Source organism: Pan troglodytes, chromosome 20, assembly GCF_028858775.2.
Source record: "Pan troglodytes isolate AG18354 chromosome 20, NHGRI_mPanTro3-v2.0_pri, whole genome shotgun sequence".
NCBI lineage: Eukaryota > Metazoa > Chordata > Mammalia > Primates > Hominidae > Pan > Pan troglodytes.
The window spans coordinates 57,245,159-57,267,640 of NC_072418.2; the positions used below are offsets into that span (position 1 = coordinate 57,245,159).

General features: G+C 58.4%; 1 protein-coding gene and 1 long non-coding RNA gene across 14 annotated transcripts in view; one reads left to right on the forward strand and one right to left on the reverse strand.

The window, feature by feature from the left end:
• Positions 1-11,019, reverse strand: part of LOC104003451 (uncharacterized) — a 27,288-nt gene extending 16,269 nt beyond the window's left edge. The window contains exon 1 of the long non-coding RNA XR_001711918.4: positions 10,496-11,019. This is a non-coding gene — a long non-coding RNA (uncharacterized LOC104003451). The remainder of the gene's footprint in view (positions 1-10,495) is intronic.
• Positions 1,033-22,065, forward strand: TTYH1 (tweety family member 1). Of its 13 annotated transcripts, none has more exons than XM_512893.7 (14): positions 1,052-1,278; positions 4,741-4,919; positions 6,900-7,011; positions 7,813-8,033; positions 12,308-12,403; positions 14,615-14,687; positions 15,175-15,250; positions 15,843-15,898; positions 16,106-16,198; positions 16,392-16,484; positions 20,860-21,002; positions 21,146-21,191; positions 21,442-21,525; positions 21,687-22,065. In XM_512893.7, the coding sequence occupies exons 1-13, from the start codon at positions 1,153-1,155 to the stop codon at positions 21,481-21,483; spliced, it is 1,356 nt and encodes a 451-aa protein (XP_512893.3). In that variant the 5' UTR covers positions 1,052-1,152; the 3' UTR covers positions 21,484-21,525; positions 21,687-22,065. The 13 variants fall into 13 exon arrangements, 11 of the variants coding, with proteins under 11 accessions (XP_003316716.1, XP_512893.3, XP_009434649.1 ...); XM_009436374.4 differs by having other exon boundaries at positions 21,445-21,525; XM_003316668.5 differs by lacking the exon at positions 21,146-21,191 and having other exon boundaries at positions 1,033-1,278; positions 21,445-21,525.
• Positions 22,066-22,482: the final 417 nt, after the last annotated feature.

Consider the following 22,482-nt stretch of genomic DNA (forward strand, 5'->3'; position numbering starts at 1 on the left):
TCCACTACCACCAACATTCCTCTTTTCCCTAGCCCTTTCTTGCCAATCTGGAGCAAAATATGGAAATGGGTTAAGTGGAAAACTAATCTCCCTTTCTTCCACTCATCCCAATTCCCACAAGAGAGGCCACGTGTGTGGTTTCCAGATGGCAAAGTCTCACCCTGCCCTACAGCAAGAGGGGACCCCTGGGGCCAGATTCCTGAGCACCTAGTTTTGGCTGCAATAGTGACAGTCTGGATGATGATGTCAGGGTGGCCAGGTCCCCTCCCAGGGTTGGCACTTCCCCATCTATCGGTGTGGCATCGGAGGATTCCAGTGAGATGTAACATGGGGAGTGGCTGGAAAAATACTCTGTAACTGTATGGCGAATGCCAAGGGGCAGGGGTCCTTGTATACACCGAAGTAATCCCGAGTCAGTTTACAGGATGGGAAGGGCCCCTATATAGATGACCAGGGTCCTTATGCAGGTAGAAGGGATCCTTATGCAGCATGAAGGCTTGCTACACAGGCGTGTGGATTTTTCCATACATTCTGGAGTAGCCTCTACACATAGGAGGGTTTGTGCTTAGAAGCTGTGTCCTTATGCAGGCTAGGAATAAAAGTGGGACGGAGATTTTACACAAATACGGGCATCTTTTACAGGTGGGAGCACTTTCGTACACAGAGGACCTCTTATCCATGGAATTGGCCGTTCTTTGTAAAACGCTCTGTACTTACTAGCAACCTTTACACAGACATGAAGTTTCTTCATAAGGATAAAGGGATCATTATGTTTTAGGTGAAATAACAGTATGAGTGGCCTCGTATGGACAAGGAGGGCTGTTTTCAATCGCGATGCAAGCCAGCTGTCCGGATGCCGCCGACGCCAGCAGCGCGGTACCTGCGCGGGCAGCAGGTGGGAGCCGCGACCGGGGTGGGGGGCGGAGCGCTGGGGGCTCCCGACTCCCGCAGTCCCCGCCGCGACCACCAGGGGCAGCACCGTCCCCGCCCGGCCCGCGCCTCCCTCCCCCCAATCTCCGCCCCCCACCCCCTGCCTCCCCCCCGCTCCCGCTCCCCTGAGCCCAGCCAGACCCCGCGCCGCCCGCGCCCCGCTCGACTCCGGAGGCTCCCGCAGCCCCGGCGTCCGCCCCGCTGCCCCCTCCCCCGGGGGCCATGGGGGCGCCCCCGGGCTACCGGCCCTCAGCTTGGGTGCATCTCCTCCACCAGCTGCCCCGCGCCGACTTCCAGCTCCGCCCGGTGCCCAGCGTTTTCGCGCCCCAAGAGCAGCAATACCAGCAGGTGGGACCGGGCGCCAGGGCCTGGGGGCCAGGGCTGGGGGCCGGAGCTCCTGGGTCCCGAGGGAGAAGGGGGCTGGGTCACAGATTTCCTGAGCTCCGCCGGAGGCTGGGGGCCGGCCCGGACTTTGGGGTTTCGGAGGGAGGAGGAGCCTGGGGCGCCCATGCCTGGAGGTTCTCCTGGGACGCGCGCTGGGGGTCCAGACCTCGAGCTCTCTAAATAAGGGAAGGCTGGGGACCTGCACCCCTGAGTTCATGGAGAGGAGGGGAGGGGGGCCCGGATTCCCGGGTGTCTGACACCTGCCTGGGAAGCCGGCCTCCAGGGTCATCGGGAGGGTAGGTCTACTCTTCCTGCCCTAAAAGATGACCCAGCCCCACAGGATCAGAGCAGGTGAATATGTCCCAGATAAGGTGGGACCCAGGAGACAGCGGACCTGATAACGGTGGAGGGGAAAACGCTGGCTGCTGCGGTGCTGGGATGGGATTGAGAGTCTGAAATGGGGAAGGGGGCTTCAGGGGCTGAGGGCCAGGGCTGGAAAATGAAGGGGCTCTGGGAGAGGAAGCTTCTTGCCCGTCCCAAGAAAGAAGGGGTGGTCAGGGCGCTGCAGGGGTGAGGGCCGAGATGAGGCTGGGTTTGGGGAGCCTCGGGATGACAGACCCGGGTCCCGAGGGTGGGGCCGGTGTGGGAACCTCACAGAAGCCGGTGTCCCTGGGGAAGGGGCCCGGCTCGGGGCAGCTCCAATGGGCGAAAGAGCTGTCCCCTGACCCAGTTTAATTCAAGTCCTTGACTTCGAGATTAATGAGGAGAAAGGCTTGGCTGAGCTGGGGACGGGTGGGGGTGCTGGGAGTCCCGATGTGGCCCCAGGACGGGTCCTGGCCCTGCTGATGGGGCCTGAGCCCCTGGGCTCCGTCTTGGGTTGCTCCTGGGAGAAGGGGGCTGGGATTGGAGAGCTCAGGGGGCGTGGAGGGGGTCCCAGAAAAGCGCGGAGGGGATGAGTGCTGTGTTCTGAGCTATTTGGGTCACGGCTGGCACAGCCCTGAGCAGCTCTTCCCCGCCTGCTCCTCGCCGCCCCCTCTCCCCACACACGGGGACCGCTGTCCCCTCGCCCACAGCCTCGCGGTTACACAACGGCCACCTCCAACGCCGCCGCTCCACCGGCTCCGGCCTCGGCCCAGACTCACGCCCGCTCTGGCCCGGAGACCTCCCGAAGCCGCACGCGGGGATCCGCGGCCCCAGTCACCGCCAGAGGCACGGGTTTGGGGGAGCCTCACTCCGCCCCCACGGTCGGGGGTCAGGGTCAGGGTGGCAGGGATGCGCGGGCAGAGCCCCACAGCCGAGGAGAGCAAGGGGGACCCCTGCAGGGACGCGACCACCGTGGGTACAGCTGCAGACACAGCCAGGGCCTCTGGGACACTGGCCCGGGGGAGGCACACAGCCACACGCACACACTCACCGGCATATGCACAGCACACACACACGTCCACTTACTCCCATTACACACTCACATGCACACACATATGCACAGACACACACACACGCCCACTTATTCCAACACACATGCAAACACATATGCACAGGCACACTCAGACACGCCCACTTACTCCCATTACACACTCACATGCACACTCACATGCACAGACACACTCAGACACGCCCACTTACTTTCATTACACACATGCACACACACATGCACAGGTACACACACACGCCCACCTACTCTCATTACACACTCACATATGCACACACACATACCCATTTACTACTCCCACTATGCACTCACACCCACATACAACACACGCATATAGACATGCATACACTCACATGGATATACCCACTTACACATACACAATCACACATATGCACACGCACATTGCGCACAGTGACTCACAACACACACATACATGTATAAGCATTTACTCCCATATACAAGCACACACTGCACTTATATATATATGCTTACACACTCATGCATGCACCGTCACATACACGTTTATACTCCCATATACACACACACACGTACATTCCATTCACATCTACACACACATGCACACACATATTGACTATAGCATTCAGGTGCACACACACACTCACATGCAGTCACGCATCCACACACACACTCATCCACACTGTTACACACACACAACCGGACCCACTCACAGGCCCAAGGAACTGTGCCCAGAACACACAAATGCCCACAGATGTTCTCATTTGCAGACAGCAGTGCACCCAGGAGACACACTCAGGTGCACCCTCATCTCATGGAGACAGCCCAAAGATAAAAACATCCAGTCTCAACCAGAAACACAAACACTGCACACACTTGGGACACACACACACACACACACTGTGCCACTGTGTGTGTGTATGTGTGTGGACAAAGGCAGAAACACCGTGGTTTAGGGGAAACAGCCTTGGCAAGTCCAGAGGTGTGACTCTGATCCCAATGTTGTCCTTCCATGCTCTGGGGCTCAGTGCAAACCCCCTGGGCCACTGTGGGCCTCTGGGACCGCACAGGTCAGCTGTGAAATCCCCGCCACGTGGAGAGCCCTGTTATTCTGCAAGACTCTGCCCACCCCAGAACGTTTCCGCGGCCTGCCTGTCTTCCGGGCCTTGGCTCTCTCCGCCTCTCTGTCCTTGTGTGTCTCTCCTGTCTCCATAGTGTTCTCACGCTCTCTCTCCCTTACTCTGCTCTTCCTCTCTGATTTGATCCCTTTTGCTCTCTGCCTTTTTCTGACTCATGCCCGAACCTTGTCTTATCTTTGTCTCTTTTTTTGGTTGTGTCTTTCTGCCTGTGCCTCCCTCCATCTCTCTCTCTCTCTCTTTCTGTTCTGTCTTCACTCTTCCAGTTTCCACTTCTAAGTCTTGCATACACACACACACACACACACACACACACACACACACGTTGCCACACAGCCCCTCGCCCTGTCCCTGGGTGACAAGCTCAGGCGCTGTGGGGTGTGGCGCTCAGCAGCAGGGGAGACAGTGAGCAGGGAGGAGAGGGGGAGGAAGCACGCCTCCCCCAGCCTGGCCCGAGGCACCAGGAACAGGTGCCCCCACACCCCCACCCGCCCCCTGATCCCACACGATTGTGGAGGGGCCTTGGCAGGTCCTTGGGAAAACCTCCATTCCAACTGCTGGCTGCAGAGAGAAGGAAACCCAGGCTCGGAGAAGGGGCGGTTCCTGCTAAAGATTGCACAGCCAATGGAGGGCAGAGCAGAATTGGGACCCAAGGCTTGGGGCCCCCAGTTGGAAGCTCCCTCCAGCAAGCTGGCCCTGACACCTGGAGCCCCAGCTGCCAGCCTGGGAGGGGCTGGGACCCAATCTCCCCCAAGATTAGGCCAGGGATGTCTCCCACCTTCACTCTGACATCCCAGACCCCGACCCCCCAGCCACGCAGGAAGGGGGATCTGAGTGTGGAACACACGGGTGCCCTCGGAGGTCTGATGTCACCCCCTTCCCCAGGCCTTGTTGCTGGTGGCGGCCTTGGCGGGCCTGGGCTTGGGCCTGAGCCTCATTTTCATCGCTGTCTACCTCATCCGCTTCTGCTGCTGCCGGCCCCCCGAGCCACCCGGGTCCAAGATCCCCTCGCCCGGGGGAGGCTGCGTCACCTGGAGCTGCATTGTCGCCCTTCTCGCCGGCTGGTAATGGGGCCCCAGGGTGGGTGGGCAGTGGGGACAGGGCTCCCCAAGCTCTTTGCTGGCCTTCCTGGGGGTGTCCTCCGGGGACATGGAGGAAGCAGACAGGAAGGAGGAAACTCCCTCGTCCCTGTCCCTGCCATTTGCAAGCCCACTTCAGCGCACAGCAGGAAGGACTGTCCCATTTGATGGATGGAGAAAGTGAGGCTCTGGAGAGGAAGTGAATCAAGGGCAGCCATCTGGTGAGAAGGCGCAGGGGCAGTCAGATGGCCTGGTTTTGGTGGCTCTCCCATTGAATAGGTGTGTGACCTAAGGGAGTGATAGTCTCCCTGGGCCTCAATTTCCACATCCGTAAACTGGGCATTATCATCTCGCCCACCTCCTGCGGGGGTAAGATGGAGAGAAAGCACAGTGTCTGACTTGCAGCTACTCTCAGCCAACATTAACTGGTGATGTCTGTCATTCCGTCATTCACCAGCTCATTCATTCGACAACTGTTTATTGAGTATTTACTATGTGCCAGATACTGACCAAGCCAGGCAAGGAGCCCCTCGTGCAGCTTATGTTCTAATCAGGGAGACGGACGATAAATAGATATAATCACCCTCCGAGAGCACCTCATCTGTGCCCAGACCTGAGCTGCTCTAATTCCTTCTCACAATAACGCTGCTGGATTCAGGGGTGTCAGGCCCAGTTTCCAAAGAGGAAGGCTCAGGGACAGAGGGGAGGTCACCTTTCAAGGCCACGTGGCTTAAGAGGCAGCACAGAGATTCAGACCCAGGTTAGTAGGTTAGTAGGACCCCCTCACACCCCTCAAAGCGAGCTTAGGGGGCTTCCAATGTGAACACACCAGCTACCAAGAACGAGCTCTGAGCACAGCCCCCTCCCCGGCAGGGCAGCACCCACGGGTTACAGACAGCTATCCTCTTCCACAGACGGGGGGTCCCAGAGGGTCAGATGCCTGCCCCGGACCCACAGCGGGCAAGGGGAGGGACCTGTAGGGGTGGCCTGTATTCAGGACGCTTCCTCCTCCGGCTCTCTGGCGTGGGGGAAGACAGGGGAGGTGGACAAAGGCCCAGTGGGGGAGAGACACGGCCCCAGCCCCCGCAGCCTGGGAACAAGAGGAGCTTTGTAGGACTCTGAACAATGGGGCGGGGACACTGGGCGTCCGACCCGAGGGATGGGGGTGGAGGCCCAGCCGGGGCTGGGAACCGGGAGGGTGTCAGGCTCCCGCCCCCTCCACTGCGGGACACCGGCCGGGGGCGGGGACAGGAGGGGTCTGGGGCCCCACATTCAGGTCCCACAATGGAGCTCTGTGTGTCAGCAGGGCGGGGGCGGGGGCACGGCTTCTCGCCCATCCTCCAGCCTCCCTCCCACATTCCCTTACTTCCCTCCCAGCTGGCCAGACGCTTGGGTCCCGGGTGGGGGAAGGCCGAGAGCTCCAGGCTCAGCGTCCCCCCAGGAGATGGTGGCAGCTGCCCCCCTTGTACCCTTAGGAACCCCCAGGAGGTGGGGGCGGAGAACGTCTCAGCACTGAAGGGTCGGCACTGCAGGCCCCAAGGACCCTAGGGCACTCTAAGACAGGTGCCAGGAGGGCTGCCTGCCTGGCAAAGGATGCGGGGGAAGGGTGTGGGGCAGGCAGTCCTAGGGAGGGGAAGACGGCCCATCCCGGAGCTGGGTGTGACTGGGGTTCTGCTCCAGGGAGGTGCGAGTTAAATCGGGGGCTCCCTCCCCCCCACCACTCCACCCACCATTAACATCACAATGACGTCCCTCCGCTGGGGGAGTGAGGCCTTCCCGTTCCCTTGGCAACCGACGGGGGCCAGGCTGAAGTCGCCCTTTTCCCACGGGCTGGACCAATGAGGTGGGGCTGAGAGATGGGAGGGGTGGATAAGAAGGCGAGGTGGAGGGGATGGGGTGGGAGGGGACGGTGGCCCCCAGGGTCCTGGGACCCGCTGAGATTCCTCTCCCTCCTCCTCCGCTCAGCACTGGCATTGGCATCGGTTTCTATGGCAACAGTGAGACCAGTGATGGGGTGTCCCAGCTCAGCTCCGCGCTGCTGCACGCCAACCACACACTCAGCACCATTGACCACCTGGTGAGGGGCCAGCAACCAGTGGGACCCCAGACGCATACCTGGACGGGCTCCCCACACCCAAGGACGAAGGGATCCAAACTCAGAGCTAAGACCCCAGGCTTGAAGCTTAGGAACCCAGATTCAGAACTTCATCCTGAGACCCACAGACCTCACACTATCCACCCAATCCCCGACCCTGGCTGCAAATTGAGGACCTCACACACAGGCCCAGCCCTGGACCTTACCTGGAACCCCCAAGCCACACAGAAACCAAGCACCAGCGACACCAGCCCCTGTCCACGGGCCAGATCCAGGGCCCCAGACCTGATTCTTGGCCCGTAAGCAAGCTCAGGGACCCCCGCCCTGAGGCCCAGGTCCCCGACTTGAGGCTTCAGCTCCGACATCAGCCCTAGGATTCTGGGCCCTGGGGCTGAGGCCTGGCCCCACCTCATGCCTTAGATTCCATGTCCAGCTGCAGACTCTAGACCATGGGACCCAGACTTGAGACCCCAGATTCTGGAAGGCAGATGAAAACTTCAGACCTAAAGCTCCACACTTAATCTCAGTCCTGGGGCTGGACTCACTACCCTGGGCTCAAGCTACCAACCATCCAGAGCTCTGGATAGAGGCCACAGAACTCCATGAACTTGATCTTGAAGCCCCTCCCCAACCCCTTCCCTTCCTCAATCCTCAGATGTCCCAGACTCCAGATCTCAGACACCCGCTACTATGCACCCCTCCTTCACTTCTAAAACCCCATGCCTCGACCGCGGGCTCCCCCCAGGATGTCCTTCCAGACCTCAGCCCCTGTCCTATCCCCAGGTGTTGGAGACGGTGGAGAGGCTGGGCGAGGCGGTGAGGACAGAGCTGACCACCCTGGAGGAGGTGCTCGAGCCGCGCACGGAGCTGGTGGCTGCCGCCCGAGGGGCTCGACGGCAGGCGGAGGCTGCGGCCCAGCAGCTGCAGGGCCTGGCCTTCTGGCAGGGAGTGCCCCTGAGCCCCCTGCAGGTGGCTGAAAATGTGTCCTTTGTGGAGGAGTACAGGTGAGACGCTGCTCTTCTTGCTCTCTGTGCCGGCAGCTCTCAGGCGGAGTCCCCGGGGGGACAGTTGGCAATGCCTGGAGGCAGTTTTGGTTGTGACAGCTGGGGAGTATGTGCGCACTGCTGGCATCCAATGGGTAGAGCCCAGGGACTGTTCAACACTCTGCAATGCACAAGACCCCCCTCCCCACCCATTGGCAGGGAATGATCCAGCCACCATGACAATTATGACGAGGCTGGCCAGGCGCGGTGGCTCAGGCCTGTAATCCCAGCACTTTAGGAGGCCAAGGTGGGTGGATCACCTGAGGTCAGGAGTTTGAGACCAGCCTGGCCAACATGGAGAAACCCCGTCTCTACCAAAAATACAAAAATTAGCTGGGCGTGGTGGCAGATGTCTGTAATCCCAGCTACTCAGGAGGCTGAGGCAGGAGAATCCCTTGAACCCGGGAAATGGAGGTTGCAGTGAGCCGAGATTTCGCCATTGCACTCCAGCCTGGGCGACAGAGTGAGACTCCATCTCAAAAAAAAAAAAAAAAAAAAAGATGAGGTTGAGAAACCTACTGTGGAGGGACAGATCACCAGACCCCATGGCCATCCTGACACCCATGTCCTCGCCCATTCACTCACTCACCCCCTCCACGTCACTCCACTCACTTATTCACACATGCGTTCATTCCTTGACTCACTCATTCAGCAGCAAGTCACTCTTGGACTCAGTTACTCCTGGACTAACCCAGCAGGCCACTCACTCAGTCGTTCATCCGTGTGACATGTGTATTTGTTCAGCACTATTTTTTTTCTTTTTTTTTTTGAGATGGAGTCTCACTCTGTCGCCCAGGCTAGAGTGCAGTGGCGCGATCTCGACTCACTGCAACCTCCGCCTCCTGGATTCAAGCGATTCTCCTGCCGCAGCCTCCCAAGTAGCTGGCATTACAGGCACGCGCCACCACGCCCGGCTAGTTTTTGTATTTTTAGTAGAAACGGGGTTTCACCATGTTAGCCAGGCTGGTCTCAAACTCCTGACCTTGTGATCTGCCCGCCTTGGCCTCTGAAGGTGTTGTTCAGCACTATTTATTTAGCACCCTCTCGTGAAATAGGCAGCGTACCTACAGATCAGGAACCTGAGCTCGAAAGCCAGCCAGCCCCTCCCTAACCATGCGGCGGCAATCAAGTTACTTTGCAGGCCTCTGCCTTGGTTTCCCCATCTGTGAAATGGGAATCGGGGCAGCGTCCCCCTTGTTGAATTGGTTCGAGTTGTTGAGTTGGCATCTGAGTGCTGAGAAGGACGATTAGCACAGGGAGAGCACCGCAGAGATATGAAGTGTAGTCACCCTGGTGGCGGGCAGGGCAGTGAGCAAGTGGCAGAAATCCCTGCCACGTGGCTGCGTCCTCCGGGGGGAACCAGCAAGGGACAAACGTAGAGAAAAACATTGTAAGGTGTTGGACCATGAGAACTTTGGAGAAAATTACAGAGGGGACCGGGCACTGTGGTTCACGCCTGTAATCCCAGCACTTTGGGAAGCCGAGGCAGGCGGATCACGAGGTCAAGAGATCGAGACTATCCTGGCTAACATGGTGAAATCCCGTCGCTACTAAAAATACAAAAATTAGCCCGGCATGGTGGTGGGCGCCTGTAGTCGCAGCTACTTGGGAGGCTGAGACAGGAGAATCGCTTGAACCCGGGAAGTGGAGCTTGCAGTGAGCAGAGATCGTGCCACTGCGCTCCGGCCTGGGTGACGGAGCGAGAATCCATCTTAAAAAAAAAAAAAAGAAAATTATAGAGGGAGATGAGGTGGGACAGAGTCTGGCAGTTCATCAGGGGGACTGAGAAGGTGGCATTTGGAGGAGAGGAGGCAGTGAGCTGTGCAGTGTCCAGGCAGCCACCCTTCCCAGCGGCCACCATGACGGTGTCCTCATTGCTTTGACCATTAGTAATCATTCATTCATTCATTCATTCATTTATCCGACGTCAGCTGGAGGCCCTGCCCGCGGGGCATGCGCTGAGATTTGGGAGGCCTTCCGGGATGCTGCGCTCCAGCTGGGAAGGCCGACTGGGGCTGAAAAAGCTGGAGGTCAGGACACACCCGCAGGGCAGCAGGTGCAAGAGACAGACAGGCCTGGGTTTGAAGAAGTCCAGGTTCTGCATTGTGGTCAGGCCCAGGGGCTGCACAAGCCGGGCCTCAGCTCCTTCTCCTGGGGGAGGGCAGGGAATTGGGGGGAGCCATAAGGGTGATGCCAGGGTGAGGCAGACCCACCATCGCTAGAAAATATCTTCCGGGTGCACCACTGCGAAAGCACCCCACACTTGGGAGTCCCTCGACAGACAAATCAGGGGCCTCCAAGGGAGTCTTGCTGGAGGGGGCACTTGCAAGGCTGGGTGGAAGCAGCCAGAGACCAGGGTAAGGAGTGAAGCCCAAGCTTGTGGGGCCTGCAGAGAATGGCAGGAGGATTAACTGAGCACTTACTACGTGCCGGGCACTGTGCTGTTGTTAGGGCGGGTCCTTGCTCCCGGAGCTCCCAAGATCGTGGTGGCCACTTCCAAGATGGCGGCAAGCCTCGTGTTCTCTGACCTGGGGTTCTTGGCCTCACGGATTCCAAGGAATGGAATCCTGGGCCCTGCGGTGAGTGTTTTAGCTCTATTAGAAGCCGTGGGTCACGGAAGAGAACCGTGGAACCCAGCGACCAGTGTTCAGCTCGATCAGGAAGAACCCAGGCAGTTAGCTGTGCAGGAACAATGGCGAGCCTCTAGCCGGATTGGGAGCGGCAATGGGTGTCTCCCTGGATCACGCGCACAGCGGACACCCTGCCGGATCCGGAGGGTGGAAGTCAGCGGCGGGTCTGCGACGGCGGCAAACAGCAGTGGTGGACGGCGAGCGAAAGCTCAGCTCCAGCCGTAACAGACACGGACCAGAAGAGTGTGCAGTTTCAAGTTTTAATAGAGTGAAAACAGAGTTCCCATACAACGGGAGGGGACCCAAAGTGGGTAGCCGTTGCTGGCTGGAATGCCTGGGTTTCTATGCCGATCATTGTCCCTCCCCCTGTGCTCTCAGGTCATAGATGATTGGCTATTTCTTTACCTCCTATTTTTGCCTAACTAGCACTTTAGTGAGCTCTCTTTACTACCTGATTGGTTGGGTGTGAGCTAAATTGCAAGCCCCGTGTTTAAAGGTGGATGCGGTCACCTTCCCAGCTAGGCTTAGGGATTATTAGTCGGCCTCGGACATCCAGCTAGTCCTGTCTCTCACTGTGGCTTGCATGCTTGCACCTCCTGAATCATGGTGGTGGGCCCTTCACTGATATTTAAGGATTAACTTTTTTTTTTTTTTTTCATTTTTGAGACTAAGTCTCACTCTTGTCGCCCAGGCTGGAGTGCAGTGGCGCAATCTTGGCTCACTGCAACCTCCGCCTCATGGGTTCAAATGATTCTCCTGCCTCAGCCTCCCAAGTAGCTGGGATTACAGGCGTGCACCACCACGCCCGGCTAATTGTTGTATTTTTAGTAAAGACGGGGTTTCACCATGTTGGCCAGGCTGGTCTGAAACTCCTGACCTCAAGTGATCCGCCTGCCTCAGCCTCCCAAAATGCGCGGATTACAGGCGTGAGCCACCTCGCCCGGCCAAGTATTAACTATTAACTAACATCTCAGTTCCCTCGTTCACGCTCAGGCTAACCTCTAAGTGTGTCCACGTGCTTGGCACTCTCCTAAGCACTTCTAGTCATGCAGCCCACTCGAGGCAATATTCTCAAGCCAGTGTTGTTGTGCTCCCCACGTTACATGTAGGGAAACTGAGGAACGAGAGGCTAAGGTTACCGAGACAGAGTTACCCCTCCGCCAGTTAAGCGGAGGGGCTGGGGTTGAGACCAGGCAGCCTCTGCCTCCAGACGTCATGCCCTCCGGGGATGCGATGGGATCTTTGGTGCAGTCTTGAGAACGAGTATCTCCACTCTGCAGGGTGGGGTTGGGGATGGGGAGCTCGGAGAGAACACATCACGTGTCCCTGGTCACAGGGCACATGTGTGCGGCCCGGCCAGGGGATAGTCCCAGGTGCTCAGGACCTGTATTCTAAACCGCCCCAGTGTCCTGTCTCATGATAACACTATTTCACAGAGGACCTGGGCTGTGGCCCAGACACAGTAAACAGCAGGAGGCTGAGCTTGGAGGGTGGTGAATGTGAGGCTGAGCTGGGGGGCAGGGTGAATGTTGGTGGGGGGTTGCTGTTCCGCCGGGGTGCCTGGAGGCAGGTTTGTGGTTTCAGCCCTACCCTCTCCCCTCCCAGGTGGCTGGCCTACGTCCTCCTGCTGCTCCTGGAGCTGCTAGTCTGCCTCTTCACCCTCCTGGGCCTGGCGAAGCAGAGCAAGTGGCTGGTGATCGTGTAAGTGCAGGCAGTAGGGGGACCCAGTGCTTGCCTGGCACTCTCCTGGCAGGCAGGACCTCAGTCTTACAACTCTCCTACACGGAGGACCGTGGTCCTTCAGGGCCGGGTACACACGAAGAAAAGAGAGTCAGAGCAGCCCAGGAGGGAGGCGGGGACAGACCTGAAAACAGGCAGCCCTAACAGTATGAAGTATGCTGGAATCATGGCAGAAATAATCATTGTGTTTGCAATAAAGATGAGGATGAGGCCAGGCGCGGTGGCTCATGCCTGTAATCCCAGCACTTTAGGAGGCCGAGGTGGGTGGATCATGAGGTCAGGAGTTCGAGACCAGCCTGACCAACATGGAGAAACCCTGTCTCTATTAAAAATACAAAAATTAGCTGGGTGTGGTGGCATGCGCCTGTAGTCCCAGCTACTCAGGAGGCTGAGGCAGGAGAATCGCTTGAACTCAGGAGGTGGAGGTTGTGGTGAGCCAAGATCACACCATTGCACTCCAGCCTGGGCGACACAGTGAGACTCCATCTCAAAAACAACAACAACAACAACAACAAAAAAACAGATGAGGATGATGATCTATTGAGGGTCATGCACGCTGAGTCCTTCAGTTGCCTCCACCCCATGAAGGAGCTACCATAAGGCTCCATGGGGCCGGTCAGGGACCTGACTAAGAGCGCAGAGGGTGGCCAAGTCCAAGACTGAGCCGTCCTTAAGTGTCGTGGCAAAGCCGCAGGACCACACTGATTTCACAGCTCGCTCTACGCGCCCGACACTCTTCTCTGCACTCCCTGGAGCATCTCATGCCCCCTGTGAGGAAGGTGCTTCCTTCTGCCTGTTTTTTATTTTGAGAAGGTCTTGCTTTGTTGCCCAGACTGGAGTGCAGTGGCATGATCACGGCTCACTACAGCCTCTGTCCCCTGAGGCTCAAGTGATCCCCCCACCTCAGCCTCCAGAGTAGCTGGGACCACGGGCTTACACCACCACTCCCGGCTAAGTTTTTTTTTTTTTTTTTTTTGAGCTGCAGTTTGGCTCTTGTCCAGGCTGGAGTTCAGTGGCGCGATCTTGGCTCACTGCAACCTCTGCCTCCTGGGTTCAGGCGATTCTCCTGCTTCAGCCTCCCAAGTAGCTGGGATTACAGGCATGTGCCACCACACCTGTCTAATTTTGTATTTTTAGTAGAGATGGGGTTTCTCCATGTTGGTCAGGATGGTCTCAAACTCCTGACCTAAGGTGATCCACCCGCCTCAGCCTCCCAAAGTGCCTGGATTACAGGCATGAGCCACCGTGCCTGGCCTAAGTTTTGTATATTTTTATAGAGATGGAGTCTTGCTATGTTGCCCAGGCTGGTCTCGAACTCCTGGCCTCAAGTGATCAGCCTGCCTCAGCCTTCCAAAGTACTGGGTTTACAGGCATGAGCTACCACGCCTGGCCCTTCTCCCTGTTTAACAGAGGGAGAGACTGAAGATCAGAGAGGTTGGGCCACTTGCTCAGGGCCACACAGCTAGAAGTGCTAGAGCTGGGATTTGAACCAGACAGGCCATTCTCATTGGAGGAGTCCCTGTATTGTCTCTGGCCCTGGTGGGGTGAGGCGGAGTTGAACCTGTACCTCCATTGCCCCTGAGAGAGTGGGAGAGACCCCGCGAAGGCTTGCAGACCCATAAACCTAGCCAACACAGGGCAGGTCTGGGACTGGAAGCCAGGCCTTCAGTTTGGGGACCCCTGGGTGCCCTTCTTGCTTATTGGTCACCCTACCAATGCTGACACGCCCCCTGCACCCCTCCCCATCCGGAAAGTCCAGAGACTTTCAGATTTCAGCCCTGGCACTGTCTCCCATTCTCAGAGGAGACAGGGGAGAGCCAGAGGCTGATCAGGCTGTGGGTGGACTTGGGGGAGCCTTCGGGGGAAGTGAGCCCAGAGGTGAGCAGTCACCGTCCCACGGTCCTGGAGCTGGGATCCAAGATGCGACCACCCAGCCCAGGGCCCTGCTCATACCCCACACCCTGCTCATCTGGGCAGGAGCCAGATGTCCAGCTGGACATCAGCAGCCACTGGCCTACCCCCAACCACTGAACTTGTGTTTCCCTAATTCTGATCCTCCAGGCTCCAGAGGTGGGTGGAGGTGGGGAGCGGCTGTGATGGGATTTGGGGTGTGGAAAGAGGCTAGGCTAGGAGATTAAGAACCCCGGGCTGATCCTCCCTCCCCCACTCTAGGATGACAGTCATGAGTCTCCTGGTTCTCGTCCTGAGCTGGGGCTCCATGGGCCTGGAGGCAGCCACGGCCGTGGTGAGTGCCAGGGCCGGGCCATTGGGCTCTGGGACTCAGGGGGCCTGGAGACTTCAACTTCTGGATCTCGGGATGGCATGGCTTAGTAGAGAAAGGAATTGGGGGGCACGATCACAGCTCTGAGGTTTAGGGCTTGTTTCCTGGGTCCTGAGTGGGTACAGATTGGTGTCCTGGACGTTTGAGCTGTAATGGAGGAGGGGCTGGAAACCTGGATTCCTAGGTCTGAGGGAGGAGGGGCTGGGGGTCTGGACTCCTGGGTGTGAGGGAGGAGGAGCTGGGGGCCTGGACTCCTCTGAGTCTGAGGGAGAAAGGGCTGGAGAGTCTGAACCCCTGAGTCTGAGGGACGAGGGGCCTGGGGCCTGGACTCCTGAGTCTGAGGGAGGAGGGGCTGGGACCTGGACTCCTGGGTGGGGAGGGGAGCTGGGGAGCCAGGCACTGGGTGCTGTGGGAGTGTGGGTTTGAGCCCCTTTTCTGCTGCCTCACGCAGGGCCTCAGTGACTTCTGCTCCAATCCAGACCCTTATGTTCTGAACCTGACCCAGGAGGAGACAGGGCTCAGCTCAGGTGATTTCCAAGGGCCCGGTGGGTCTGCCGGGTTGGGCAGTGCAGGCCCTGGCTTCCTCAGGCCTCCTCTGTGCCCGGTCCTGCCCAGGGTGGGGTGGGGGTGCAGCCCGCCAGGCGAGACCCAGCCCTCTGGAAGGGAAGCAGGGCTCCTGGCCACTCCCCAGCTCGGAGCCCTCCTGGAGCCCCGCCACCCGCCAGACCCTCATCCCTTCTGCTCCAGCTGGCAGCGCCTCTCCTGGTGGGCTGGAAAAGAGGGCAGGATAAAGATGCCGGTGCCAGGAAGAGAGAGGAGGGTCAGGAGAGGGTGCTCCTGGGCGTCAGGAATGGGGAGTTTGGCCCCCTGGAGAAAACTGGGGAGCACCATTTAGTCAGGGGTTCCCAGGGAGTATAGGGTTGCCCACCAGCGCCTGCTCTGGCTGTGGCAGGAGCAGAAGGGACGCGGGGCTGGCGGGTCTCTGAAGGTAAGGCCATCGGGCTCCAGGGCTGGGCTGAGGCCCCTAACCCTGCTAACCCGCCAGTGCCCGGCCTTCCCCCGGGAGATCCCTGGGGGCCCAGGCTCATGGCCTCCTCCCCTCTCCTCCTCCCACTTCAGACATCCTGAGCTATTATTTCCTCTGCAACCAGGCCGTCTCCAACCCCTTCCAACAGGTTAGGGCTGCGGGCAAGGGAAACGGGTGTTGAGGGAGCCAGAAATCTGGACTCTGAAGGGAGGGGGCGGGGCTGGGGCTGGGGCCTGGACTCCTGGGTTCCGGGGAGGATGCAGGCCAGGGGCCCGAGTGCTGTGTCCGGAGGAGAGGAGAGAGGGCCGGGGGCGTATACTCCTGGGTCCTCCTCCCTCCCTTTCTCTTTCTGCAGAGGCTGACTCTGTCCCAGCGAGCTCTGGCCAACATCCACTCCCAGCTGCTGGGCCTGGAGCGAGAAGCTGTGCCTCAGTTCCCTTCAGCGCAGGTCGGTGGGTGGGCGCTCCCCAGACACGCGGACCCCACGGGGAAGGCGGACGGGGCGGGATGGAGCTGTGGGGCGTAGGCGGGGCTGCAGAGCTAGGCGGGGCCTTGGGTTGTGGGCGGGGTCGCAGGGCGGGGCCAGGGCGATGGGCGGGCCTGAAGAGTTCGTGGGAAAACGACCCCTCCTCGCCCCGCAGAAGCCTCTGCTGTCCTTGGAGGAGACTCTGAATGTGACAGAAGGAAATTTCCACCAGTTGGTGGCACTGCTACACTGCCGCGGCCTGCACAAGGTGAACCCCTTCCCCCTCCCAATTTCTTCTCCCACGGGGAGCCTCTGCCTCGACCCACAGAACTACCTCCTCCTGCTCCTTGGACCCCTGCCACTGCGCCTGAGGATATCTCTGGATCCTCTGTTTAGATGACTTATCTGTCCTATATCTATTCTCTACCTATTTATAACCTGTCGTCTACCTACCTATCAAGCATTATCCATATTCCTTCCCTCCTCCTTCCCTTTCCCCCCAACTCCCGCACTCCCCGCTGGGTCCCCATCCCACCCTCCCCGTCCATTCCTGCCACCTTTTCCTTCCTTGTCTTCTCTCCTCTCTCCGTCCTCCTGCCTCTCCCTCCCTCCTAGAGGCTGCCGCTTAGTGAGTTCTGGAGCAAGACTGCCTGGGTTCCAGTCCTACCTCTTGACCAAGGGCAAGTCACCTAACTTCTCTGTACCTCAGTTAGTTCCCTCACTTATAAACCTGGGATTGCAAGAGTGGGCACCTGTCCAGCTCCCCTGCGGCGTGTGCTGTTCATACACTGGACAGGCAGGGGTGGGCAGGGTGCCCAGGAGGAAAGATATCTGGTGTCCTGCAGGCTCCAGTTTGGGCTCTGCCGCAGGCTGCATGGCCATAGGCAGGTGAGCATGGCTCACTCTGCTTCCCACCCGTACCGTGAGGAAGGACGAGTTTTTTTTTTTTTTTTTTTTCCACTGGATGGCTGTGAGGATTGAAAAAAAAAATCCCCTTATAAAACAGTAGGAGCTGGCCGGGCGCGGAGGCTCACACCTGTAATCCCAGCACTTTAGGGGACCCAGGCGGGTGGATCACCTGAGGTCAGGAGTTCAAGACCAGCCTGGCCAACATGGTGATACCCCGTCTCTACTAAAAATAGAAAAAGTTAGCCGGGCATGGTGGTGGGCGCCTATAATCCCAACTACTCGGGAGGCTGAGGCAGGAGAATCGCTTGAATCCACGAGGCAGAGGTTGCAGTGAGCCGAGATTGTGCCACTGCACTCCAGCCTGGGCAACAAGAGCGAAACTGTCACAAACAAAACCAGTAAGAGCTGTTCTAAAACACACACCCGAGGATGCCTTTCCCCGGCCAGTCTTCCCATCAAAGACCTCACATGTGCATAGCTTCACCAAGTACCTGACCCTGTTGCGTTTTACAGGTGGTAACTCATCGATGCCTCATAACAATGCTATGAAGAAGGAACTATGATTATCCCACCTAACAGGTTAGAAGATGAGGAGCAGAGTTGAGGGACCTTCCCAAGGTCACACGGCCAGCCAGCCCGTGCACACTGAGGAGAGAGGGACCTTCCGGAGGGCCCCGCCCTCTGCCCCCCACAGCCAGGCAGTTGCCCAGTTTTGTCCTTTCTGCTTCTGGAATGTCTTCATCCATCTACTCTCAATGCCCAATGCCCCCGCTGCAGCTGAGGCCTCGTTCTCTCCCCTGCAGAAGGAAGCATGGCCCCCTCCCCATCCATCCCCCCATGAACCCTAGAATAGGGCTGCCAGATTCAGCAAACAGCAAACCACTCTGCTATAAGTACGCCCGGTGCAATGCTGGGGAGATACTTATACTAGAAAATTATGTATTGGGCATCTGATACTCAAATGTAACTGGAAGTCCTGAATTTGATCTGGCAACCCTACCCAAGAGGGATTTGTCTACACCATCGCATGGATCTGAGCTTTCCCTGGTCCGGCTCAGACAGACCCCTTCTGTGGCTCCCACTGCCCCCCACCCTTCTGGAACTGGCATTCCAAAAAGGGAGTGGGGAGTAAGCACTGAAGCCATGCTCAGAATTGCTGACTATTGAGCTGAGAAAGGCTCGGCCCCCACCCAGCCCAGGGCTGCCCTGATCTTTTGCATAAGGATAAACTGGGGTTCAGGCACTTTTCTGTGGCCTAGGCAGAAACTGGGCTGGAATACAGGCCCCCAGACTCCTTTGTGGAGGGAGGGAAGGGAAGGAAGAGGACAGATCACTCTACCCTTCCCTACCGCTGCACCCTGAGACCCTGGGTCTCCATCTCCCCTGTCAGGGTGTCAGGGTCCTCACAGATTAAAATCAAGAATAAGCGGCGGGGCCGGGCACCGTGGCTCACGCCTGTGATCCCAGCACTTTGGGAGACCAAGGTGGGCGGATCACCAGAGGTCAGGAGTTTGAGACCAGCCTGGACAGCATGGCGAAATCCCATCTCTACTAAAAATACAAAAAAAAACTAGCCGGGCGTGGTAGCGCACCCCTGTATTCCTAGCTACTCAGGAGGCTGAGGGACGAGAATTGCTTGACCCTGGGCGGTGGAGGTTGCAGTGAGCTGAGATCGAGCCACTGCACTCCAGCCGGGGTGACAGAGTGAGAATCCGTCTCAAAAAAAAAAAAAAAAAATAGGAGGGGGCTAGGGATGGGTGCCTCGTGTCTATAAACCCAGCACTTTGGGAGGCCCAGTGGGGCAGATCAGAAATCCTTGAGCTCAGGAGTTCAAGACCAGCCTGGCCAACATGGTGAAACCCCATCTCTATTAAAAAAAAAAAAAATCAACAATAAGGGACATCAGGGATGAGGATGAAGGAGGGTGGGCGCTGGAGCCTAAGAGAATCAGCTCCAGTATTGCTTCTGCCCCTTCCAGACAGTGTGACTGGGCAAGTAGCTTGCCTTCTCTGGGCTGCAACTTCTTTCCACCATTGCAAGAGGCGGCAGCGTGAGAGGGTCAGTGTCTGCCTGGCAGGGCTGTTGTGAGGATGAAGGACAGTGTGCATGTACCAATACTCTCAAAACAGAGCCTCCATTGCCCTGACAGGTCCCTACCCCCACCCTCACTGGCTTAGTAACAGACACCCCACCTCAACCAGGTGCTCCTGCCAGAAACTCAGGCTCTTAGCTCCCACAACCATTCTCAGAACAAGTTCTGTTGGCCCTTCCTCTGAAACCTATATGGACTCCCACCGTTGTTCCTACCACCATTGCTGTGCCCCGGTCCCCGCATCCTAGCCACCATGACCATAGGGGCCTCTTCCCTGTCCCCCCTCGCCTACCCCCATCTGTCCTCCATGCAGCAGCCAGCCAGCCGGGTGATCCTTTTAAAACACAATCCGATCAAGTTCTTCCTCTGCTTAAAACGCTCAGTGATTCCTCTTAGACGTGGATTAAAATCCCTGTTCCTCGCCCTGACCTACAAGGGCCTGGGTGGTCAGTCCTGGATCTGTCTGCCTCTGGCCTCAGCCCCTCCCAGCTTCCTCTGCACAGCCCTCTGCCTGGCTCCTTCCTGGAGGGCCCATCCCTGCTAGTGGGGACACCCGACCTACCCCTGCCCTGCACTGACCCCCGCCCTCCTACCTCGTTGCACACCAGCCTCTGAGATGACCTTCTCGGTCCTGTTTACCGAAGTTTCCTGGTACTGGGGGCAGCGCCTGGGGCAGAGCAGGCTCTGTCAACCCCCACTGAATACATACGCTGTGCAGGTGCTTAGCACTCGGTGAAGGCCGTTTCTGCTGATTTCTTGGGACGACAGTCATCAGAGCCAGCATTTGTTGGCATGTTGAGTGTGTATTGTGTGCGCGGTGTCATCTTGAGCCACTGGTTGGTTTTTCGACGTGCTGTTCCACGTGCTCTAGGCCAGTGATTCTGCCCCCAGGGACACCTGGCCGGGTGAGGAGTTCTGCCCCCAGGGACACCTGGCCGGGTGAGGAGTTCTGCCCCCAGGGACACTTGGCCGGGTGCCAAGTTGCTGTTGGTTGTCACACTGCGGGAGGGGGTGCTCCTGGCATCTGGCGGGTGGAGCTGAGTGGGGCTGCTCAGCACCCCACAACACACAGGGCAGCGCCGTCACCACAATGAATGATCTGGCTCAAAATGTCAGCAGGGCCCAGGTTATGAAGCCCTTGCCCCTGGACCAAGGTGGAGCTGGCGGTGGCTGGCCTGTGGGCGCTTGGTACAGGGGAGGATGCTCTTGCAGGAGGTGCCGCTGCCGGGAGGGAGAAGGGAAACGGGAGTAGCAGTTCTCAGGTTCCTGGGTAGATGAAGATGGAGGAGAGGGCCCAGGGCTGGTGGGAGATGCTGGACTGGTTCTGCATGTGGGGTGCTGATTGGGGAGGACCCATGTGAAAGGGAGTAGGGGCCTGCAATGACAAGGGCGGGTGCAGCTCAGTAGAGGCCAAGTCTGGAGGCTGGGCAATTAATTCCTGAGTGCCAGGCCTATCACACCAAAGACCCCACTGTACCCACTGTATTCTCAGAACTGCCCTTTGACGGGGGAAACTGAGGCACAGAGTGGTCAGTTGACGTGTGCAGTACCACAGCCGGGAGGACGGTCAGACTGGTGTGCACAGTGTGTGCCGATGGGGGAGGGGGTGGGGGCACATGGCCTGATGACGCCCTCCCCTCAGGACTATGGTGCAGCCCTGCGGGGCCTGTGCGAAGACGCCCTGGAAGGCCTGCTCTTCCTGCTGCTCTTCTCCCTGCTGTCCGCAGGAGCGCTGGCCACTGCCCTCTGCAGCCTGCCCCGAGCCTGGGCCCTCTTCCCACCCAGGTCAGGAGCGGGGGAGGGTAGGGTCCTGGGAAGGGAAGAGGAGGGGCAGCACCTGGAGACCACGGTGGCAGTGGGGGTGGGGGGTGCAGCCTCCTGATGGGTCCCCATCCCGCCTCTCTGCCATGCCCCGCATCAAACCCCAGTGACGACTACGATGACACAGATGATGACGACCCTTTCAACCCTCAGGTACTGGATGCCTTGGTCTGAGGGAGGAGGGGCCGGGGCCTGGATGCCTGGGTCTGAGGGAGGAGGGGCGGAGGTCCTGAACTCCTGGGTCTGAGGGAGGAGGAGCTGAGGGCCTGGCCGCCTGGGTCTGAGGGAGGAGGGGCTGGGGGCCCAGACTTCTGGGTCTGAGGGAGGAGGGGCTGGGGTCCCACAGTACAAAGCCAATTCCCACTCCATTCCCTCCTCTCCCCCGCTACCCCGAATCTCCTAGCAGGAATCCAAGCGCTTTGTGCAGTGGCAGTCGTCTATCTGAGCCCCTCCTCCCGGCTGGACTGGAGCCTGGCTCCCCTCTTCGGTGAGCTTCCAAGGGCCACCCCAGCTCCTGCAGCCGGGCCTCTGCCCCCCTCCCGCCCTCCGAGCTGCTCCAGGCATGGGCTGCGTGCCTCCTGCTGGGTGGATCGCACCGGGCAGGCCCTCCAGCCTGCATCACTGCCCTGTCTCTCCCTCTCTCCGCAGTTCCTTCCCTGGCTGCCGGAGGAGACCCCACTAACCCAGCCTGCCTGGGCTCTGACCACTAACACTCTTGGCCATGGACAGCCTGCACAGGACCGCCTCCCTGCTCTTGGCCACTGTGCTCCCATTTCTGTCCTTGGCCTTGGGAGTAGCTGAGGGGGCAGACTAGGGAGTAGGGCTGGCAGGGGAGGGGGCAGACAGCCTCGCACCCTTCATCCCTGGCTGCCGGTCCCATCCTTGGAGGGACTAAGCTGGGGGCAGGGGACATGAGTCCCCCTGCTGCCCCTGCCACATCCCAGTGGGCTCTGACCCCCTGATCTCAACTCGTGGCACTAACTTGGAAAAGGGTTGATTTAAAATAAAAGGGAAGACTATTTTACAAGCAGCTGGGTCCTCCTTATTTCTCCTCTCCCTTGATTTGGCCTCCTGGCCAGGGCTGGGACATCCTCCCTGCTGTCCTCTCTCCCCTGGCCTCCCAGCTGCCAGGAATTTCTGCGCCTGTCCAGGCTCAGCAAGGGGTCCAAAGACATTGTTCTTTAAAAAAAAAAAAAATCAAAAAACAAAACGCTTTCTTCTGATTCTAAAAGTAATACACGTGTCCTGACACAGGAAGACACAGGCATCTCTGGCACAGAATAGATGGCCTAGAAATAGATCTAACTGTGTGTGTGTGTGTGTGTGTGTGTGTATATACACACGCATGACAGAAGACAGATTTCAAGTCAGTGTGGAAAGGACGGTTGGTTTAGCAGCAGGAGTGACATATCGGCTCTCCATCTGGCCAGAAACTTCTATAGAT

Bases quoted from the DNA above. Each gene is read 5' to 3' on its own strand.
- TTYH1 (XM_009436373.4), top strand. From the start codon at position 1,153: ATGGGGGCGCCCCCGGGCTACCGGCCCTCAGCTTGGGTGCATCTCCTC. The intron at 4,920-6,899 runs GTAATGGGGCCC...TCCTCCGCTCAG, and splicing joins GTCGCCCTTCTCGCCGGCTG to CACTGGCATTGGCATCGGTT. The intron at 16,199-16,391 runs GTCGGTGGGTGG...CTCGCCCCGCAG, and splicing joins CTCAGTTCCCTTCAGCGCAG to AAGCCTCTGCTGTCCTTGGA.